This window comes from Tympanuchus pallidicinctus, unplaced genomic scaffold (genome assembly GCF_026119805.1).
Source record: "Tympanuchus pallidicinctus isolate F22 unplaced genomic scaffold, pur_lepc_1.0 scaffold3, whole genome shotgun sequence".
Classification (NCBI taxonomy): Eukaryota; Metazoa; Chordata; class Aves; order Galliformes; family Phasianidae; genus Tympanuchus; species Tympanuchus pallidicinctus.
In genome coordinates this window covers 68,303,998-68,328,394 of record NW_026294747.1, presented here as the reverse complement: position 1 = coordinate 68,328,394, position 24,397 = coordinate 68,303,998, and the positions used below count along the sequence as shown (strand labels likewise).

General features: G+C 37.5%; 1 protein-coding gene across 6 annotated transcripts in view; it reads left to right on the top strand.

Annotated features, from left to right (window-relative positions):
- Nucleotides 1-24,397, top strand: part of PTPRN2 (protein tyrosine phosphatase receptor type N2) — a 620,450-nt gene that overhangs the window by 40,087 nt on the left and 555,966 nt on the right. For 5 of the 6 annotated variants that reach the window (XM_052695759.1, XM_052695758.1, XM_052695761.1 and 2 more), the window contains exon 2: nucleotides 21,304-21,354. In XM_052695759.1, coding sequence (XP_052551719.1) covers nucleotides 21,304-21,354 — 51 coding nt within the window. Of the gene's footprint in view, nucleotides 1-16,584; nucleotides 16,743-21,303; nucleotides 21,355-24,397 lie in introns of those variants that run through there. The other variant, XM_052695760.1, reaches the window with a different exon arrangement.

Below are 24,397 nucleotides of genomic sequence, written 5' to 3'. Positions count from 1 at the left end.
ATTCTCTGAGGCATACCTAGAAGGGGTTCACTGTTATTGGGAATTCCTAAATGTTGTTTTAGTGGATATAATACTACATTCTTTAAAAGGCATCCTTTGCTCAAGTTCCACACTTCGTTCTGTTCTGGCTTTGGGATTAGCCATCTGGTGTTCAGGCAAGTGCTGACTTCAGCCAGACTGTCAGAACAGTAGGAGAATATGCCATTCATGTCTGCACTGAAACAATGGCAATAATAGGCACTGCTGATAATTCAGTGCAGTTTACCCTGCTGGCACCTGGACTGGTGTTCAGTAATATAACGCAGAGGGCTGAGACTTGTGGGCTCTGTAGGGCCTATCACGATCCTTTAGGTTCATTCTGAGAGGAAGCCCCATTTCTGGTAGTTCTGTTTATTCCTGTAACCACCAGCATCTGAGGACTCTGCGCTTTCCTGTAGTGCAGAGCAGCCCGTGAGATGTGCTGGGAAGGAGCTTATTTGGCAGAGCAGCAGGCACTGTCTCAAAACTATGCTGGCCTAGAGCCTGGTGATTACAGGATTGCAGTAGCTGACTAACAAAAAAGCTACCTTCTAGTCTCTTAATTACCCTTCTCTTGTAAAAGAGATTTTGTTCATGAGTATTATAATCAGAAAATTGCACTTACTGCAGTCTGACCTGCATTTGTTCAATGAAATGCTGAGGTTTTCTCTCCTAAATGAGGGAGTGGATAGTGCTTGTGTACAGAAGACCTTGGTATTATTCTGCTGCCTTGTCTATTTTCCATGACATAAAGTGTAGGTGTTGCAGGTGATGACGCCTATAATTTTGAATGATACCTTGAAAAATTTGCGGCTTGGTGGTTGACCAAATTTCCTCCCTAATCCAAACAGGCTGTCTATAATGAATTTGGTTCATACCTACTCAATTTCCTCTTTGCTCCATCTTTTGGGAGTTAGCCTTCTCTGGTAATTTAAATTGAATATTTTTCTGTCTGAGTGAAGTAGGAACAGACAGTTCTGTTAAGGGTCTCAGAAGGCCTCTCAAATTCTCAGAAGGCCAACTGGCTCTTTAAGTTCATGTCTTAACTCTTGTTGCTTATGGATAAATGCTGCTACACTCAAAGGGAACTGTTAAGGACCTCCTAGGTTTTCTGAGCAGTATACCTGCATGCCAACACGGTGCTCTGGCTGGGGTAATTTATCAGGGTTTTCATACACAGTCTGGCACCAAAGAAACATTAAAATAATTCCAAGAAACATTAAAATAATAGCCAAGTAAGATGCTGTTTTAAATGACATATGGCAAACATGCTCTTTTCATCCTTCTTCCTAGTAGAAAGGATATATACAGCCAGATATGCTGTCCCCTATCACAGACAGTCTCTTACACACTAGAAAACTATATAGATCAATTAAACCAGGATGAACTTTAAGCATTTTATTTATAAATAAGTCAACAGTAGGAACTTTTTTCTTTCAAAATGGTTTCATTTCATGCTAAAATTACTGGAAAATGTGCAGTGCAAATTCAGTTTAAACATAGAAACAGTTTAAACATGCATTTTGGCTAGATATTTTTAAAGAAAAGAACTATTAGAAATATGAGTTTGGGTAAAATGTTCCATTTTTCTATTGTTTATGTACCTCATTTTGTGCTAATGTTTTGTGGCCATGAAATGCAACCACTGAGCCATAGAGTCTGAAGTCAGTGTATCTGTAGGGTGGAGATTAGAACTTTGCTGTAGGCTTTTAACTGATAATAAGTTGAATTTTTGTAAAAGCATCCATTTTGTAAGCATTTCTTAAAAATCATGTAATAAACTGCTGTAGCATTTAGGCTTCTTGAACAATGACAGTTTGATTCTTGAGTTCCAATTTCTAAGGGCTCACATTTTCTTCCAAAGCAGTGAATAATATGCTTGCTTTAATTTAGCACTCCTCCATTTTTTTAGGCTCCATTTTTTTGATTCACTAATTCTGACTTTGGTACAATCTTTTCTGCTTTGGCTTCTGGTCACCTGGACACCACTATTACAGAGACGTTCAACATCAAAAAGTTTGTGTTCTGCTCTACTTGCAAAGCCAGGTTCTCTCCCTACTTTGTTTCCTGCACTACAGCAGCCACCTTTGCTTTACTCACAAGGTTCCTTCTGTTCCATTTCTTGTTTGTCAAATGTCAGGAACTTGCTCTTGCTATTGTAGTGCAGATCTCTGCTGCCAATTAAAAGCACGAGGGGCTAAAAACAGCTGTAATAGATCACATTTGCTTGTAGCAAAGTGTTCTGCCTTTTATCCAGTGTACTCAAACATGAGTCAGGTGACAAAATGACCACTAATAATCACACAATGAATGATCCTTTATATCTTTTTCTTAGAGTCATCCTCTGCACCATGGGTATTTCTTATATATGTAATGGGGTCATATTAAACAGCTTAAATATTTCCCACTGTTACTTTTCTGCTGTTGGTGAGAGGCTTCTGCAAAGGAGACTGTTGTGAATGTTGACAGGAGCTCCAGTTGCAAACATTTTCAGTTCTTTTTGAAAGTAGGAGACTTGTTTGGTTTTTTTTTTGCCTGATAAAATATAATGATTTTCTGTTTCCTTTGCTATCCTGATTTCTTTTGAGCAAATGTACGTGTAGGGCAGACACCAGCAATTTTGTTACCCAGCTGGAGGTATACATTCTGATAATGATGTTTTTCTCTAAATCTGTATGTGAAGTACAGTTATTCTTGTGATTCACTGTTACAGTTATCAGTCAGTGTCACGTGGAAAGCTGAATACAAGCAACTGCAGGAAATGATCATACCCTGTGGCATTCTTTTTAGTACTACTACACAGTTAGGTGCACCGTGCTCTTTTGTAGAACAGATTGCCTTTCCAAAAAGTGACATACCTGTACTGCACAATTATAGGAGTTACGTGTTATGCTTTAGACCTAGACTTATGTTATCAGTTAATACTCAGATATACTGAAAAAATTCTACTCACAGAAAGCTTGAAGAGCAATTCAGAACACTTTTATAGGAGAGCAGGTGGCACAGGTTGCACAGAGGATATAAACTTTCTGTTCCTGCCCCATTTTTATCACATGGAAATATGTTTCCAAAAGTTTAATCTTAAACTTTCCAAGTTTTGTTCTTCCCAAGAGATTTATGTGCTTGTGAAAACAGTAGCAACTCTCAACTCTCAAATATCTTAATTAGATGCATTTGCCCAGTGGAAAGAAAAAGTCGGGCATTTTATAGTTGCTCAAAGAACAGTAAAACTTGAATATGTGAATGTTAGCATTTGTGTTTTCCTTTGGATACACACTGCTGCTTACATAAATGAAATAAAATTCTTTTCTTAAAATACTCAAGTTGATAATATTGCTTGGTGTGTAAAGGAAGTAATTTCATTAGCATGAAAAGCACTGCTAGTTATATATAATCTATGCATGTTTGCAGAATTCTCCTTAGATAAACACAAAATACTCCACCATACCTAAATCTCCTTGGCTTTCAGATCCCAGCAGTCTATGCCTGACTTTATGTAAAGCATAAATTGCTGCTTAAAGGCAGAGTAATGAAATATATTAAAACTGGTTTCAAGTCTAGCCTGAATTTTAGTATTTGAGTCTTCTACATCTTACAACTTATTTTAGGACCGAAGAACAGAAAAATACTATAAACTTCACTTTGGTGATGGTCCAGTTGGACTGTAATGAACATGGTGACACTTTCTGCTCTGTAAAGTAATTTGTCTTCCACTGATGGCTTAAAAAGTGTTTAAATTTGTTATGTAGGAAAGTGAGGTACTGAGAAGGCAAGAGAAAATCAGGGAAGCTTTTTGGTCTAACAATGTTGTGTCAGATATGAGGAAACAGAAGACCTAATGCACTAATACAGAAGAATGCACTGATATAGAAGAGGAAAAAAACAGTCATTCCCTCCTATATTTAAAATAATAATAACTTTACAAGGAATCAGGCTAGAAACTTGATTATCTTTCCACTGGACTATTTTATGCCATCTGTCAAGGTGTAAGATCTTTAAGGCAAAAAGAAATGCACAAGTGGCACATAGACCACTGCTAGGACTGTTAATTGCTTACTTTTCAGAACTTGTTTTTCACAACATCTGGCACACATGATGTAGCACATTTTTTTTCACAAGCTAAAAGTAGATAATATTTGTTTACCTGCCTGTCACAAGGGCTTTGAAGAAACCCAAAGAATAAATGAGATGTGAGGTAGAATTGGTGCTTCTCAAGCTGCATGGTCCAGGCATCGCTGCTAACTCTCTCTACATTTTTAAACTGAATAGTATTTTTGAAGCACTCTTTCTGAACATCTGCCACTTCCCATTTTCAGAGCCAGAGTCCAGGTCTGGACACAGCTCCCCTGATGCAAATCTTAAAATTTGCACTCTGCTGTGGGAAGCATTAAGTTGCACACTGGTGATTTTATTGGGCTATCAGTGCCACCTCAATCCACTGAACGGCTGCTGTCGTAAAAGGGGAGGAAAACATTGCTTCTTCTGTCACATGGGTTTCCTTCTGCTGAACTAAGGAGATATAAAAGAGCCCTAGGAGTACACAAAATGATTGGCAGCGCTGCCTTACACCAAGAACAGAAACAAAACACGAGCAGAAAGTTCACAGTGAAGAAATACATACATTAGATAAGCTCAAACTGGGTCTCATAGCAGGAATTTTTTTTTTTCCTTTCTCATTATTTCTCCTGACTTAGAATCATTTCCATTAAAAATGAAACTTCTCCAGTCAGTCACCATAAATTAGTCATAACCAGTGTTCGAGGTATTGCCCCAGGTGAGCCAGCCTACTGCAGTGATATACAACTAAGATCCCGTGCAACCTTTCTTTGTGAACTGGGCAAATGAGCTTGGATGCTTTCACTGTGACCCTGTGCTTAGATTCCAGCTGCCGTGGCTGGTTATGGAGAGCTCATTCACTGCTGTTCTCCATTAAGACCGACGCCTTCCTGCGGAAAGTAACCTGCCAGTACTGTTCCTTTCATCTTTTTCACTGCATGAGACATCCAGATCCTTTCTAGCCTTTTTTGTCTGCATGAAGCTGTACAATCCATAAAGTTATCTTGCCGTATTTTCTCACGTTGAAAAATGCAGTGCTCTCAAACTCCTACAGTACTTGAAATAGACTTGAGATGGCCTTACATTTTTTGCTCCCTCACACTCGTTCTGTAGGAATCATTCAAGGATTCAGATGCAGTGGCATTCTGAAATAGAGAATGAACATCTCACTTGTCAGCTAAAAATTAACCTCTGAACTAAGACAGTTTTGGATAAATAGAATCTCTATTCATGCCTACTTCCAGTGTTTCACAGTATTAGAGCTTCTTGTTCTGAGCTGAATGTATAATGCAGTGATAACTAAATTTGCGTGAATGAAATGTAGCTTGATTTCTACCAACATAGATGATTGTTTAAAAATATGCTCTATGTTATTATATCATATCTATTCACTATGTCCAGAGACAAAATTTTAGGCTTCCATCAGTAATATAAATCTGGAGAGTTTGTCCTAAATTTTAAGGTGAAAGATGTCACTGTCTATGTACCATTTTAGCAAGTTTAGAAATGTAGAGAAATACTGAATATCAGTGCCTTATCATAAATATCTATGAAGGCTCGAAGAAGGTTGGTGCTGACCTGCTTATTTTATCTTTTTTTTTTTTTCTGTATACATATTTATGTATATATATGCCTGCATGATGGCAGACTTCCCTGCAGACTAATTTATAACCCCACAGTTTTGCACTGATTAGGTGGTGATGCAAGGAAGATCGAAATGTTCATTTCCTTTACACTACTGTTCTTTAAATAAGCAGCCACCATAAGGTAGGAAGGACCCCATTAATCAGTTTCAGCTTCAATACTAATTGCAGAAGCGTGGGATGGGTTTCTATCTTCCCATATAGTTGAAAGGAGAAAAAGCCAAGCTTTTAAGTCGTTGTCTTACATCCATGGTCAAACATTTTTAAGTTCACAGATGAACACTTCTAGAATGAAAAGTCTGTGCTTACAGAGGCACTGCTTTGTTAGCTTCCTGAGCCTTCTAAGTGGTGTTTAGGTATACAGAACATGTACACAGACTGAATAAATTAAAAAAATCCCCAGTGCGTGGGCTGGAGACAGACCTGTGAGGAATATTCTGGATTTTTACATTTATTCAAAGATTATTTGTGAAAACATTCTAGGCTTATGTTCAGTGGATGATTTTGGGCTGCAGCTGTCTTGCTGAATATTCATTATGAAATGCCTGTATTTAAAAATAAAACCATTAGGTTCGTTTGAATCACACAAACTTGTCTTTCAGTTTGTGCCAGTGACCTGGCATGGGGACTGCAGCTCCTTATGTCTCCAAGGAAAATCTTCATGTTTTAGTCTTTGTGTTCTAAGACTGTTCAACAATTTCAGATATTTTAGGGGCTGGATATGTATACTGAAAATACAATAACACAAAATTATTTAGCTATTTCCTACCTTCTGCTTTAAAAGCCAAAGTAGCTCTTAGCTCTACATCTTAACCATAATAGCAACAGGCAAAAGTGTGAAGTTCTTTTCAATTCACAGATTTACTTATAAACAGCAGAAGGCCTTCTGTGGGACTGAAGCAAAATGTAGGAAATTTTTCTGTTCTGTTTTTTGGTTGAAGATTCTCCTGTGTCATGCAGAAAGAGCACTTCTCTGGAAGCCTCATGAATAACGGAAATACATTGAGCAGTGCCTCCTTTAAGGAATTTCTACATATAATATATATACATATAAATAGGTTAATATAATATGCATGTTTGTATGTCTGTAGCACAGATACATTCTGGTAGTCTTCAAAGACAGTCATTAACTTTGTTTTGTCAAACTGGATGGAACTAGCTGAAAATGGGAAAACTAACACTAGCAATTATGGAGATTAGCAGTCATCTTTGATACGTAATTGCAACTATGTGGTTAGTGCTTTTTATCTGCCTGCCTCCTGCTGATACAGGTGGCACTCAGTCAGGAGCTTCTCAAGAGAAGCATAATGTGCATGATTATTCTTACAAAAAGGAAGGTAGAAATGAGGCAGAAAATAACAAGAAACACAAGCAGAGTAGTCTTAATCTCCCTTCATCATAAAAGAAAAAACACACAGGCTGAAAATAACTTCTATATTTTTAGACATTTGTGAGTCACCTTAAATCTCTTATGGTATTTTAGTAAAAATTACATAAAAATGTTTTATGAATTAATGAACTAGTAAGTTGTTCTTTCTTGTATATTTCACTTTTTTTGTTTTAACGTCTTCAGTGTATAGAGTCAGTTTGTCATCTGGGAGTGTGAATGTTGTGAAGTAAGCTATTTGGAAGGGAAGAAGCCTGGGTAATGCTTCCTGTGAGCTTTCTGCAGGTTCCTACATCTGGATAGAAAAGTAGCTGAAGGGCTAATCTGTGGCCTAAACGTACTGCCCTGTCCATGTTGGTGAACACTTTGGCAGTCATGTTGGGCCGCCTTTGGAGGAGGGGAGGTAAAGATTGATCAGAAAGCAGTAACAAAGGAATTATGCCCCTAGAAAGGTTGCATCCACAGTGCAAAAAACCTTGAGAGCTCTGCAGTGACAAAAGGATCCAGGACCCTGTAGTTACCTTTTTTAATTTGTAGTTACCTTTTTTAATTTCCCCTCAAACTTATGATGTGCAAACACTGTCATCTCTCTTTGTAAACAAAAGACTGCAACTGAAAGCAAGGGTAAATGTGTAGTGATTGTATGTGTGCTCTACCTTTAACCCAGAAATATGGATAGTGCATGTCATTCAATCATCATCTGTCAATGAACAGAGCTATGAGAATGTAAAGATTTTTTGGAGGTGAGGAAGGATGTGGGTCTGTTCACAAACACCAGGAGCTGCCCTCCTCCGTCCTCATGCTGTGTTAACCTGTGGCAAAGAAGATCAGGGCTACCCTGATGGAAGATCTCAGCAGAGTTGGCCATATTTTGCCACTTTTTAGAGACGTAGTTTAGTGGTATGTTGGTGGTGGGTTGATGACTGGACTAGGTGATCTTGGTGGTCTTTCCCAACCTTAGAATTAATAGAATTAATATCCTATGATTTTATGGTTCTCTGAGGAATGCTTTCTCCTTTATCCTGTGCTCCCAAATTTCACATTTTTAGCTGTGTAAAATTGTTAAAAATGTTTGTGGTGATAACAAAAAAAGTGATGCAAAATATGTTTTAGATGCTTTGATATTTAATTAATAGCTAAAGGGATGTTGAATTAATAGACAAAACCTTTCAGTCGTAAAAATCCTGATGTTATCCTGAAATAAACTTTTAAGCCTGCCAGGGCATGTTTTTCCACAGCAGAATAACAACACAGCTCATATTCTGTGAAATCTTTTTTTTTCTTCTTTTCCTGTGTACTCCTCAGTGAAACCATTCCAGGAAATTGCAAGAGGAGTGTAGCTACACTGCTTGTTGTTCTGGTCCTTGACCGGATACTCGGCTGCTATGCGAAGGAAAGTGAAGGCAGCTCCTTGAAAATGCAAGAGCTTGATGTGAATTTGATAGTTAAGTACTGTTCTCAGCAAAGCTAAATGAAGAGAAGCAGCATTGTATTTTGTCCTTGTACATACACGTGTATGATAACAGACTGCTCTGCTATGTTTTGGCATAACTTCTGTGAAGCAGCCTCAGAGCTGGCAGCGTTCAGACATTCTCATTGCAATCTCATGTTTGTTGAAAGAACACCCCAAATGAAGTGGCACTAAAATCTATTATTTATACATTTGGGATATTATTTTTTTTTTAAACATTGTGCCTGTACTTCTGCTGCATGATTTATGCTTTGCAGAGCAGGGATGAAGTCACAGATTTCCTTCTTCCTTTCTCTTTTTTCCCCCTTCTCTCTCTTTCTTTCTTTTTCCCTTTCATTTCCTCTCCCTTTCCTCTTCTAATTAGGATTTTTTGTCACCATTACATTGATGCGCAGAACACTGTACACACTGATATTTGCTGTCTGCAAAGTATTAAATTCAGAAACATCACAAGACCATATTTTTAGGGTATTCATCAAATAAAGGTCTCCAAGCATACACTTAGAGACTGTGGCTTAGTGTTTTGGCTAAAGTTCAAATCTTGAAAGAAAAAAAAATGTTTTGAATAATACTGCTTCATTAAAATAATTTAAGAATTCTTAAGAAGGCTCACATATGAGGTGCCAGACTGATTCTAAACCTCACTGAATAACATGTCTCACAAAATTATGCAAATGCCAGTCAACTTACATTCAGTTATAGACTGAAGACTCATGACTAGAACTTTATGAAGTATTATCACAATATATAAAGAAATATGTATTTTTAAAAGTCCAATCTTGAAAATATGAATCTTTGGAATGGGCTTGTGAACTATCAGTGGAATTACTGGAAAACAATTTCTGCTGTCAGAATGTCTGCAAGAAATGAGTTCCACCACACTGAAATCTGAAGGCGGCACTACTACAGACTCAGTGCAACATGCTGGCAGGAAAGCTCAGGGCTGTTCTTATCTCTACTGCTGGCTAATCTCTGGACTTTGACTTTTTATTGTTTTTGACTCATTATGCTGTATACACATATATGTGAAGGCCGTGTTCCTTCACTTTCTCAGGTCCTTTTCTCCTGGTTCTTCTTTTCCTCTACATTCCTCTTATGGCGTAGTGAAATGTGTGTCATCCCCACTGTTAAAACATGGTCTCTCTCCAGTGTTTCCTCCGTGAAGTTAATCTGCCACACTGGCTTCTATTGTGCAGAATTTGGGCTGTCATTACTAGTGAGAGCAGCAAGCAGAGACAGCTCTTCAAGGTTGGTGGAGCAGCAGAGGAAGCTCTTCATTGGTAAATACCCTATCTTTTTCACTATTTGCCTTCTGCCTCCTAACTCCCAAAAGTAAAAGGAATATCCATGATGGCATGGGGAATAGTCATGGAGGAAGCTGTAACGATGTCAAGCTGTTACACTGAGATGTATAGAAATTCAATGAAGTAAGAATTCTAGTGGGATGTACTTCTTCCTATATGGAATCTGTCTTTGGCAAATTTGCTTTGGAGACTTTGAGAGATGCTAATGTACTCAGCTTCAGTCTTCAGCTTAAGTCTGGATGGGAAAATGAAAACCCTGTGAGACTGACAGTAACGTGTTCTCCAAAGTGAATTGTGATCTGTTGGATCACGGCACCAGAACTTCAGTGTGCTGTATATAGCATGCACTGTACAGGCCTTGTAAATAGCAAATGCATGTAATCATGCTGACTGCAGATCATTCAGAAGGAACATGACGGTGGATGGATACAGAATGCAAATCTATTTTGTTTCTTTCTGTATCTATTTATATGTCTTATTTTCCCTTCCATTTAAATCAGACTTTTACATAGCTCAACATTAAAGTAGAAAGAATCAACACACAGGCTGAGACTCGAGGAACAATCTATTCCTTTCTAAGTAGTGTGTATATATCAAGCCAAGACAGAATGACAGCTAATTCTCCCAAAGCTGTATAGAGATATGTACAGCTTGCACCTGGAATTTGGAGGTCTGCTTTGCTGTCTGCTGCCCTGCCTCTTCAGGGTAAGAATGAGAATTCTTGTCTTAGAGATACTTTTCCCCCTACCTTCAATGCTCCTCATGGAGAAAGAATCAAAAGCTTGTGTACTACTGAGTTCAGTGGCTGTCAAGGATATATTTTGCAATTTCTGTGGAAATCCCTGCATTTTTGAGAAGAGGAAGGCATTGGCTTTTCTTAAATTACTGCTAAAAATGTACTCTTCAGCAATGGTTGTTTCCATATACTTCCTGGAAACTTTATGCAGCTGCTTTCTTTCTAAAGTTTAAAACAATTTTGGAGTGTGTAGATAAATTAAATAAAGTTATAAAAAGTTTAATATTTGTATTAAGATGATCAATAGCATCTCAACCTTCAGCAGGTCTCCATTCTACAAACCACTTGCAACCATATGATAAATTTAACAAGATCAGAATGGATAAAGTACAGGAGGAAAGTTGTGGTAAAATGATTTGCTCAGACTAGCAGCAAAAATTGAGACCAAGACTTGGATTCCAGTCTGCTGGATCCTAGCTTTCCAGTACTGCTAGTAGCCCTGGCTTAAACGTTCATGTTAAGGTACGTGCAACATCAACTGTTTTGTTAACATCCTTTCCTCATTTGTTATATAAAAACTCTGTGTTTCACACAGACGCTTCAGAGATTACTATTTGCAGAGGGAAAAATAACAAATATATAAAAGAAAATTTTAAAAGTAGGCATTTGCTCCCTGATTATCAAACCTGCTCTGACACATCAGTTCTATCAGAATCAATAGGCATTAGATGTTAAGTCAATGAGAGTTGGGAACTTTATGGTTATGATGAAGTAATGACCTTTGGCTACTCTTGAAGTTTAAGACACCTACAGAAACTCCTGGATACAAACTTCAGAGTTTTTCTTCCTGGGTTTTTTCAATGAGTTTTCTCATTGTTAAAAGGAGTTCAATAGCTAGACAGACTTGAAAAATTTGGAAGGTTTAGTCTTCTAATTTTTTTTCTTTTTTCTAAAGAGAGAAAAACTGTGTACTTTTTAGGAAGGAATCAGAATTATGAATTCTTGTGCTGCTCAACATGCATCAGATTATTTGTTTTTCAGAATTATCTCTAATTTTCTTGGCTTCCTCTCCAAATTGCTTCATTCTAATTGCTATAAGTCTTTTTCTTTACTAGCTCTCTGACATATGTTATTAAAATGCCTGCCTCTCAGTAGTTATCCTGGGGAAATAAACATCTTCCTGGTATTTCAGGGTGGGCAGCGCTACTTCACAGAGACAAGAGCAGAATGTATTCTGGGACAGCTGGCACTAATGTCAGCCACAGATACATCAGGGTGATTCAGAAGTAATTAGAGAACAATCACCAGTCAAAATCAGGACCATTCACTCTCAGGGCCAGAATTTTTTTGAAGTCAGTGCAATTTCACAAAAATAAGTAGAAATGATCAATTTTACCATGTAATGAATTTCAACTACTGCCTGGAATGAGTTTTGAGTCAATATGGGATAGATTTTATTCTTTGTCAGCATAATAAAAGACTGTTTCTTAATGTCAATCTCTGACAAGAATGCAGTGATGCCCAGATATGCAGTTCTACATAAGTCCAACATGATGCTGCACATTGATTGTATGTCAAAAGACAATTTGTATTGATTGGAACATCAAAGTTCTTGGAAAAGTTACACACATTCCAGTACAGAAATATTTGTGAGATTCTTGCATTTTTCTGTGGAAAGGGAAAAGTTTTAGGCTTCTTTACTAAGTACTTTCAAATTTGGTGTGCTACCAGTATCCTTGTGACTTATTTCTTATAACTGTCCCTTAATACAGAATGCTTCAGCTTCATTTGCAATTCTAAGTCCCAGGATAAACTATATAGATAAATCTTGGTGCCGCAGTCCATTGAATTTTACCTAATATCATTCTTTTTTCCTTTGAGAGCTTTAAGAGACTATGAGTTTCTTCATTGACTTTCATTATTCTTCTCCAACACATGAATATTTAATGGAGATTACTCAGGGCTGTTTAAACTCTTTATTAAAGAAATTACTAAACATATACAGTGGTGTCTCTTTCGTGAGATGAACATAGGTGTTTTCATCACTCCAGATAAACAGTACATAATGACTCAAAAAATGCATGATAAAGTTATGAAGCTGTTTTTCCAAACAGTTGAAAATGTTTTCAGTATCTACCAGTCTTCAATATGGATATGCAGAAATAAACAGATTTAGAGTACTCTCATTCCTGTGTCCCTGTTTGAAGGCTCATCTGTAAAGTGTAGCTCCCAAACCCACGCATGCTGTTTTGTCTATGAGAATTACTTTCCAATAACAAATGACTGTGGACTGTCCCCTTGCTGTTCAGGCTCTGCTGATTTATAACATTCATTTTTCATTCTTCTCAAGCTGTTTTTACTACATCCACGCAATAATTTACCCTGGTATTTAATTAGCTGTGCAATAGAGATGGAACAGAAAGAAGAGTGACTTTGTAAGTAAGAAGGGATAGGAGAATGAAAAAATTGTATGCAATAGGTATTGATCACATCATCAATTAAAAGATGCTGTACTATTTGCTAAGTAGAACAAAATGTTAAAGGTGATCATTCCAGGAGACCTCTGGAACCGTCCTTAAATACCAGCCTTGAGAACTGTGAATTCTGCTTACCTTTTTTTCAAATGCCAAGCATTAAGATGTTCTGACACATAATGAAAACAAAAATTTGGTGCCTATTAGAGGAAAATGATAAACATGCCTCTTTTCCCTCATTGGTTTTGTGAATATTGAAAGATTTCTCAAAACATGAGGAAGAACTGTGAAGAACTATTTTTAAGAAACCTGTCACAGACCATGAAGACTAATTAACTATGGGTGATAGAACATGAAGCTCTTCCCCATGTAACTATAATGGAAAATGTTATAAAAAGAACTATCTTCCACAGCATATAACCTACAGATTATTCAGTTTCCTCTACCTAATGGTTCACTTCTTCTTTGACCCAGCTTGTCTTAACCAAAGCGTGGAAGAAGGCTAGAACTGAATTATAATTAGGACTTAGAATTCATTCTGTTCTGCAGTTTTGTAAAACAAGTAGACAGGATAAGGTTGACAGCTATTGATGTGTAAAACCAGATAAACAGATGTAATGATGGCAATAGCTCTTCCATAGAATAAATGTGGCAGAGGCCACTGAACTGCCGTATTTGCTGGTCTACATGCAGTCATAGTGAGAAAGGCTTTGCTGGAACCATCATACTCTGCTTTACCTAAGCCTCAGTTTTAACTTTTTGGTAACCTGTGGCTATGATAAATCCTGGAAGACCTTGCTTCCTATAGATTTTGGAGGAAAGGGTATTGTGCAGACAATAGCAGCAAAAGATTTTGGACTGCTTATTGATGCATTTAAACACTGATGCAGAAATTGTTTAGGTTCAATGAGTGTTCAGCCCTGAAATTCTTTGCTAAGTACAAAAAGGCTTGGCTTTAGGTTGGAGCTGTGATTTCAGTGCGTGTTGGATGATGGTACTTCAGTGCTCAGTGAGGAAATTCCTTTCAGCAACTGATAACAAACAGGAGGAACTGAATCACAGTTATTAAAGGACTGGTCTTGATTTTTTAATGAGATTTTACAGCTTGTGAGGACTTCAATTAACATTTTCTAATTTTGAAAGAACATTTTGTAGACTTTATATTGTAGAGCTGTTAATTTCTTTCCAATAGACTACCAGCATGGCAAATATATTTTGTTTGAGGCCAATCTACTGAAAAAATCACAAAATCACATCTAATCCCCCATGTCACAGTTAATGGATATGAGTGAAAGTTTTTGGTCTTGATCAAAGACCAAGTCATCATTTTAATCTTAGTTTTTAAGTGATCTTTTTTTTCTCCAAGAATGGATGTATCTGCTTTTTTAAAATTGTCATTTAAATGGAGAACATTCAGTATAACTAAGTGTCATGTTTGTCTGGAGTCTTTGCTTCCTATTTGACAAATTATCTGCAGAACCAGAGGTGGGACATGTAGCACCGAGGAACTGATTTTTCATGAGGGAGACAGAGTTCTTTTAATATTTACTGTGCAAAAAAAAAGAAGACAAAAAAAGACATAGCAAAACATTCATTTCTTGTATCAGCCCATGACACGCTGTGTTCTTTTGAGCCCTGGGCAAAAATGCGAATGCTGTTCTGGAGTTTGTCTGATATGGACTTTCTCTGTCTCATCGTTATTATTATTATTATTGTTATTAATGTTATTGCTGATTACATCTTCAGTTATTCTTATTAGTGGCCTTTCCTCAGTGCTTTCCAACAGAAAAGCCCTACATCATTGCAATCACGGCGTTAGTAATCAGATAAGTTAACAGAATTGTCACAGCAAAGCAATTCCTTTCTTTAGTAGTGGACATGCAGAAGTAAAGATCATAGAATCATAGAATCACAAGGTTGGAAAGGACCTACAAGATCATCTAGTCCAACCATCCTCCCATTACCATTGCTGCCACAAGCTACTAAACCAGATCTCGTAGCTTCTCATCCAGATGCAAATACTGTTTTTTCCCCCTCCTAAATGCAGAAAGAACATGGCAGCCCCATTGCACTCACCTGCTTACATAGTGTGTCAGTTCATGCATCTTGAAGAACAAGTGATAGAAAGGGGGTAATTGAAGCACTAATATGAACTGTGATTGAGGCTTTAGGAGCAAGTCTTGGCCGTGAGCTCAGTACTGACATTTTCTTTTTTTTGTTTTGAATGAGAACTCCTTATTCCACAGAGAATTATTCTGGCTAGGATCATATTTTAATATACAGTGTGTATAATGAATGATTGAAAGAAGCAGTAATTCAGAGTTAGGGAAGTGTTGACACCATATGCTAACACTTACGGGAAATCTGTCTGTACTTTGGAAACTTTTTGTATAAAAGATTCTCTTCCACTTAACCACTGCTGGGATTTCTTGTGTCATCTTTCTGATTGTTAGTTTTGATTACAGTAAGGCCTGGATTCTTTGCCATGGATCAGTGCTTTGTTGTGCTAAGCTTGGTGCACATGCACTCAATTAAAAGAAAACCATAAGAACCTCTGCTCTTGAGAGTTTACTGTGTTACAAAAAATATTGGGTACCTGTTACTTTCAAAAACATATGAGACGGAATAAACGCAGAAGGTCAAAACTCAGTACTTGTTATGAGAAAAGTTCATTTAGTATTTTATGCTCTTTAAATTTTGGAGCAAATTTGCTTTAATCCGTAATTAAACTACTGTTCAAAGCAGTTGTTGATAAAGAGTCAGAGGTTCCAATGTCTTTGTGAAGTTGATTTTCACATACAGTTGACAGGCTTTGGGTAACGAACACTACTTTACACCTGTAGCACTTACGTAACCTCAGAGTAGGGAGAACAAGAGGATCCCACCATAAGCTAAAAGTATACTTTCCTCAGCTTTGTTTGTAGTTTTGTGTAATCCTAGACTTGGTAGACATACACGTAGAGCAGACAGATGAGGATGTGTTGGATGGGCTACAGCTTCAGCAGACTGACATTTTCTCTTGCATACGCCAGCAAGAAGAGCATTTCACTTTCACTTTTCTGTATGAAAATCATGCTTCTTTCTTCCTATCAGTTTATATCATCATCATTGTTATACACTATCTAAATTTCTCCAGTTCAAAATATCCATGTTATGTGATCTCAGGATTTTAAAAAACATAACTCTTAAAAAAATTTCTTAAAACAACTATGTGGAGAAAAAAAAAAAAAAAACAACAAAAAGAAACCCCACACACAACTAAGAGCCACCACAAACCATCTATTTAGAATGTACACAGGTGGCTTTAAGGACTCAGGGAGGCCCATCAGGCATGCCCAGTGTTGGTACAGCCAGGTGTTTCATTGTTTTTTAATTGGAAGGTTTTAGCAGAATTTACTCTTCAAGGTCTCCTTACCAGAGAGTGAAAAGCATCTGAGAGAAGGAAGTGGATGTGGGATAAACTTTGATTCTGGTTTACTGAATGTGCTAATGACTATTAGCATATTTTTATTAAAGGAGTCTACATTGTGTAATATTTTACACAGTGGGAAGTTAACTATTCAGTGCAACAAAGAGCTGTTGGATGGTTATGTGGCTGTTGAGTGAAGACTGTAAAAGAGTGAAAAGTCCTAACGGCAGTAAGGATTTACAAGGTTTGTGTTTTCCTAGTTCTTAATTGATTAGTATGGGAGAAGTTTAGCTGTTATTGTTACTTGTTTGTTTTCTTATTTTGATGTCGTAAGACAATTTTTGATATCAGAAGCCTAAGGAATATGTTTATGTATATAAATTGCAGCTTGTAAAGCTGCTTAGACTATTCAAGTTCTATTGATGAGACACATGTGTAGTATAATTGTAACAGGCTGGTAAAGTGGGAGAAACACAATGAAATGAGAGAGTAGTCTTGTATCTTATGAGAAGAATATTTTGATAAAGGGAGAGTTGGACTTCTAGGTCGTATACTATAAGGTGTTGCTCTTGCAGCAACGTTTTTTTACAATTATGTTGTGCTGGTCATCTGAAAGTAGCACTGGGGGCGTTAAGGCAGAGGGAGAAAAAAAGGAGATAGATTTTGGGAAGCCCTATGAAATCAGCTTTCCTACCTAATCAACAAAAGGTATTCCATGTAAGTGTACTGTAATATATAGTTTAGCTGCCTACCCTGATTTTAGGCAGTCATGAAGCTTTAAAAAATATAACTTTTAACAAAGGTGTATATGTGAGTAGGTTCAACATAAATGCTCTTGTTACATGAAATCATCTACTAGAATCGCAGACTACTGGGTTATATCACTAGGAATTAAACCTTTATGCATAATAACGTGGAAAGCATGTATTTATCTTTATAAATAAGATAATCCTTACTGTCAAGCTGCCAGCTAATTTCTTATGTGTCAGAGAGAGCTCTCCTTTTGTTACAAGACACATAGTATAGACCTGTGAGCCGTGGGTATGTGAGAAGATGGTGATGAAGCTTACAGTTCCGCTTGTTCTTGTGGGTGCTAGTGCACCCTGATGACTATGCTATTGTTCCAGACTTTTGTGTTACACTGGGAATTAGGTTTTGTAAATAGGGCCATATAACTGCTAGTGGAAAGGCCAATTTTTAATGCAGGGTAAGTTTATTAGGTGGTGAAGTCTTGACTGTTCCTAGGTTTTGATGTTAGTTAATTCTAGAACTGCTTTTTTGAGAAGGCATATAGGCCTAGCTGAATGTAGTTTTGATACTGCAATGCAAGTGCTTTTATTTCCATTTTATTGCATAAATGAGGCATTTGAACTGAGTCAGTCTGGACTAGAAGAACTTGGATAACTTAATTTGGCATATTTACAGGCCAAATCAAAGAAGTGAATTTGGGTACCTGTGCAGTCTAGTTGTCTTCAGCTGGTTGAAATTATATGAAGAATTTATTTTAGGGGAGCTGCAATTTCGATCCCGTAAGGCATGAACTGAATTAAGTGCCTGCTGGAGACAATGCCTCTTCACTCTTCAGCAGTGACTTATTGCTATCATTACTATTAGTTGGTAAATGATATATAAAAAGAAATATGATGTGTTTTAATGTCTCAGCAGTTACAAAAGATAAATTAGCAGTTAAATTAGTACATTGACTGGTTGGGTGAATTACACATAACAATCAACATTAGCAATAACTTGAGATGTTGGTGTTTTTCAAGGAGCTTTCAAGGTCATTCTAGCTATTTTGGGGATATTCATCAGTTGGTGTAGTTTTCCATACATTAATTTGAATAATTTGCTCTCCAAGGCTAATGACGTCAACTAGAAACAGTCAGCATCTAATAATCAGCTACTATTAAAGGAAAAATTCAAATGTGATGAAATTGCTTTTCTGTTTTCTTTTCATGGAAAGCATGCTAGGGGTAGCACAAAGCGTATCAAGCAAGCAAGAGTGGATTTGAATTTAACTTCTGTACTGATGTGGTCTGGCTTATTATTTCTTTGTATCTGAATAAACACATCTAGTTCTTTTTAAATCTGAGGTTTTCTCCTTCTGAGGTGAGGCATATTATGGGATGGCTGATGTCTCACAGGTGTCTTTGGGAACTGTTAACAAAGGCTTACAGCCACCTGTCTTTCCAGGTGTTTCAAAAGCAGAAGAGTCTGCATGAACTTTCACATGGTGACTCCTCTGGAAACATACCTGGTTGAAACTTCAACACTTGTAGGGTCTACAGCATGGCCACCACAGGGTGTGAAAGGAGGGTTGGACCTTGATGACCTTGAAGGCCCCTTCCACCCTAAGCTTTAATTCTGTAATTAAGTCAGCTGCATGGCTTATTTTCTCCCCGGACATGTGACAACTCCCTGCAAGGAAATGTCCACCTCAGGCTTCTAGTTCAGCCCCTTCTGTCAGAAAAACAAGGCAGACAAATTTTACCAGGGATTTATTCCTAACCATAAGGACTTCTTTTAGAAGAAATAGCCATTTCAAATCTCTGGAAACAGGAATAGTGAAGCACACCTGTCATTTGTCTAGTCTGCATTAGTACTTGAAGTCTTCTGCTTTATTCCCCCTCCAGGCTTTCGAATTTTAAGTGGCCATTTCTAGACTTTTAATTAGAGCTCCAACTGTGCTGTGTAGCCTGTGCTGATGTGTTTTGGCTGTTGCATGTCATCGTTCTCTGCTTAGGTTCTTTATGAGTCAATACATAGTTAAGGCATCCTTCTGCTTTGCTGGGTTGGCACTGAAGCTGCAATCAGCTTTCTTCAGGCAGTTTTCAGACACTAATTCAGGTCAAACAGCTGCTACAGTAGACTTGTCTGGAACAAAATTACAGATGTCTCAAAAATGTCACAAACTGGAGTTTGTTGGCTGTTCAGACAGGAGTTGTCCTGCATGCTCTGTAGAATCTTTCTGAGTGTGAAACTTTCTCTACCTTTCGAAAGCTACCAAAGGTGTACCCACATTTTATTGGTGCATAGGTAAAAGGATGAAAGAACACTTCTATCAGCATGTTTGTTGTAGGCTGTTCCCTTCATAAGGTTGTTTCTGTGGTCTTTGTAGGCAGGAGTGGAGATGAACATAAGGGGTTGTGCAAGTGTGCCGGTGCCACTTGACATCGTGTAGTAGATGTGCTTGCTTAGCTCAAACCTGGCACTGTGCTAATAAATCCTGCTGAGAGACGTAGTGTATTAGTTCAGGCTTAATGATGTGCTGATACAGATACCTGCTGAAAGGCTGTGTGATGAGCATGCGTAAGTCATTCTCTCCCCCCTGAAATTTTCTTTTAGCAGAGTTAGGATGTGATTAATAGGAAAACTCTTGATCCTTTTGTTTTCTTTTTGGTAAGACCGTCCTGCTTAATACATTTATGCTTCTGGAAAACGAGGATGTATCCTGGTGTTAGATATGGTGACATTCTTGGCTGGTTTCTGATGTGTAGTGGGAATCTAGTCAAGACCACTTGATTTCTGTAATTCTGTGTTCACTTATAAAGTTAAGGTATTTCCTGGAGTCGTTTAAAGGCTTAACTGTAGGAATACTTTCTCTTGGGTAGCTTCTGTGTCCAAAATACAGCCTTGTTCTTCATAGTTCAGAGAATCATAAAATCGCTTGAGTTGGAAGGGACCTGTAAATGTTATCTAGTCCAACTCATCTGCAGTGAGCAGGGACACCTACAGCTAGATCAAGATGATCAGAGCCCCATTCAGTCTGACCTTGAATGCCTCTCCAAGGATGAGACATCCACCACAGTTTTATCAGATCCTAGTTGTTTGTGAGAACACAAAATAACCTGGTTGGATTAACAGAGCACATAGTCCTGACTGTAGATGATACTTCCAATTGCTCCAGTGCTTGATTTGTGTCCCTGTCTCCCCATGTGAAGTGACCAGAGCAGGGAGAATCATGCCCGTTTCTCTTCTGCTCTCAGGAATATGAGCTAATTTTGCCCAGAGACAGGAGGTAATAATGAGTGTCTCATACCTGATTTGGTGGTATCAGCAATGGGTTGATTGCCATGGTAAAGATGCATCCAAGTGGATAAGCTGAGCTTGCTAAGCTGGATGCAGTTTCTAGGGCAAGGTGTAGACAGACATAGCAGGGAGCTGCAAAGGAACCAGTTCTGGTACACATTTCCTGCTTCACATGGGAGGGAAAGCCAACCCTAGAAGCTCTGCTGGTTTTTCACCTGAGGGTATTGTAGTGTTGGTGTAGATGGCTTCATTTTTAAGCTTTTCTACAGACTAAGTGCTCCTGAGGACCTAAGTTCAGTCTAGGGTTGTAGTTACTAAATCGAAGCCTGGAAGTTTTTTACCTGTTTCAAGCAATTTATACCTATCTCATAGATTTGTCTCACTGCAGTGTAAGTTGCTTGAGGAAACTCCTGATTTCTGGTAGTATGTTACAACATTACTATGCTGTCAAATAATATTGTGTTCAAAATTAGGGAATGTAAGGTTTCTTGAATTATTAAATGAGAAAACCACTGAGAAAACTGAACCCTCAGCAAAGAAATAAGGAGAAGAGAACCATCAAAGGTTATTCTGACTGTAACTAATTGGAAATAGATGCTGTCTAACCAGTTTGTTTCCCCATTCTTACCTTTCTGTGCTTCCTAATTTAGACTCTTAAAGGCAACCAAATGTCTGACTCCTGCTGAGAATTTAATAACCTAAGGGGACTTCAGTCTGTGCTAATTATCCACAGTTTGAAACCTGCATTAATTTTTACCTCTCTATTATGTTTTTAGGCTGCCTGGTTGAAGATGATCTTTGCAAATCTTTTGAAATCTGTGTAAATGGTAAGTCTGGAATGTTTTGTTTGCTGACTACTCTGTCCTCTGCTGTGTAACTTATATGTGGCTAATGTAATAAGCTGAATCTATGTATGAATAAGGGTGGGGGGAGGGGAAACTCCACCAAGTAGCTATGACTATTCTGGTCAACAGTAAGCGGTAATCTAATAGACTTTCTTTAAAGAAAATTATCTCTCAACCTTGAACAACATCCACTTCTTTAGTGGGAATTGGTTTGTAATCAAATTAAACACACTGAAATATGCTAGAATATAATTTGTCTTAGTACAGAATAAAAATAACTTCAGGTTGTTCATCTTCTTAGAGGATGATGTTGAGTAATTATCAGTCTCCTTTTGTTACAAAGTTATCTTATTATAAGAAGGAAGGTCTCAGTGAAAGACTACCATTGTTCTTATTTATACTGCTTCCTTTTTCTGTGAGGTCACTTGAGCTAACTGCAGAAGCAGCTTACTGCTCCTTTTTTCAGTTTTCTTCATTAAATTTTAGTTTTTAAAGAAAAAAGCTAACACACTTATATGAATCAGTGTAATGGAACAATAGGAATGGCTCTTTTGACAGTAGTCTAAGATTATTTCACTGTACTACATGAAATGATTTACATCTTGATGAATGAACTGTGTTTAGAAGAGATGTTCTGAAGCAATTTCTCTCATTAAGTATGTAGATCCGTAACTGATTTTCTTCTGAGGTATTATACTATTAATAATAGTAGTATAATAATATTATACTATTAAATTTCTCTTGATGAATGCCTGACAAAGCAGAGGTCAGGTCAAACACAGGAGCCAGTAATATCTACTTGTAAATGGGCTTTGTTAATGGAATGAACATTTAAGGTGAATTTGTTTCCTGATGTTTTTTACCGTCAGTCAAATATACACAGGGGAGAGAATAACAGAGAGAAATATGGCTGAGGAGTCTGGAGGAGTTGAACTCTGTATTAAGTCAGAAACAAAGTTGATATTTCCAACAATGGTGTAAAATCATAACTTGAGTTGTTTCTATAATATGCTGAAATTCTGTGTGGAGGTTTTGTGCTTGACACAAAATGGGAAGTAGCAATTTTCTGCAGTGGTGCATTCTGCTGGTCACAGTCATCTCAAGTTCCTAGCTGTGGTCTTCCCAATGTAAGTATGATTAATAGTCTTTTTATGGTTGGCCATGGCTATATGTGCCTAACTGAATGTAATGAAGGAATTATGCAGCACATGACTTAAAAAAGTATTTAAAAGGTGTTGCTCTGAAGGTTACTTGATAGTTTCTTTCTCAAAACCTGTTTTCTTAATTAAAAATATGGCTGCTTAAAAGTTGAATTTCATGGTGTGCAAAATTAAAATGGATACTGCATCTTTGAATTCTGAATGGACATGTGTTATAGACTTCTCTTATTTTGCTGCAGCTGTAACTTTTAGAATGGTCTGGTTTGGAAGGGACCTGTAAGATCATTCCTCCTACAGGCAGGGACATCTCCCTCTAGACCAGGTTGCTCAAAGCCCCACCCAGTCTGGCCTTGAATGTTTCCAGGGAGGGGGCATCCACAACATAATGGTCAGTAATGAATAAGCCAGTTTACCTGTGATACTTTGTAATAGCTGGCCTTCTTTAGAAATGAAATATACATACATTGACAGAATGTCTGCACATATATGTAATATTACTGTGAAGTGTTGGATGTCTTTCCCTTCACCCACCCAAAAGAGTGAATGTTGTCTGCAGTAAAACATATATTCTTATTGAGATAATTAACAGGATATTTGGAAAAACATAGTTTGAAGTATCCAAATACTTTCAGAACCTAATTTTTAGAAGGAAGAGAATCGAGGAGAGCTGTTTGCTTCTGCTTGTACCTTCTTGCTTTTCATATCCAAATTCCCTTGGTACATCCTTGTAGTTCTGCAGAAATCCTGACATGTTGAAATGTGAGTCCTTTTCAGGCTTGAAATCTCAGGAGCCAGTCTGTGGGGGCCTCTATGCTCAGGAGCAGAGCTTACTTGACGTACTGCAAGTATACCGAAAGGTTCATCTCCTTTGTGATTTTACAAGTGCATTTTTGTGAAGTATGGTGTGAAAGTGTCAAGAAACAGCAGCCAGTTTTACACAACGTGTGTAAAGGCTCTGAGACCTGCAGGTGCGTCTGACTCCTGGAGGAAGAATGGAAGTGCTCATCTTCCTCTTGGCCTCAAGCAAAGGTAGCTGAACTAACCCTGCTTTCAGAAATGAAGCTGGGCTTCTTAGTGAAAGCATCAGTCATGATCTCTGATGTCATCTCACATAATGTCATCAGCTGGAGATGTCATGTGTCAGGCCTGTAAAAGGATAGCCGTGATGTCAGTAATTGAGATGTTATGCAATTTCTGAAGAAATGTGAAGGAAAATACTCTTCTTAGTCATATCAATGACCACTTTATTTTAAGTTCTGAAAGCTTTTAAATATCTTTAATTAAAAAAAATAAAGGGATTTATTTATTGCTACAAGCAATGATTCCAATTGTAAGATTTGTTATAAACAACAAAACCTTATCACTTGGATTATTTACATCTGTTTAGGTCATGTGCCATTTTGTAGGGCAAAGAATTTGCAGTAATAACAATCACTGACTTTTCTGCAATTTTCCCTTATGATATTTAGGTCTCTTGGCTTCAGTGATGGGTTCTCACTTGTTTAATACCTGCAGCAACATTCATGCAATATTAATTTATTTCCATAAACCTTTTATCAGTTTCCTGAGCTGCACTGACTCACCAAGTGGTTTAAAAAGGAACGTACTGTTTCATGTTTATTTTAATGGCATGTGGATAAACCAAGCAAAAAGACTGAGTTTTTTCATAGTTTTTTTTTTTTTTTTTCCTTTGCAAATATAAAACTTCTGGGGATAACATGGCTTAGGTGTCATCTATTTCACTTCTAGTAAATTGTTACTTCTAATTGGCAGTTGGAGAAACTGATATTTTCAGCTGTCCAAAATGCTTCAAAATTGAGAACTTGCAGCTAAAAAACTTGATGTGAAAGGTGGATATGCTTATG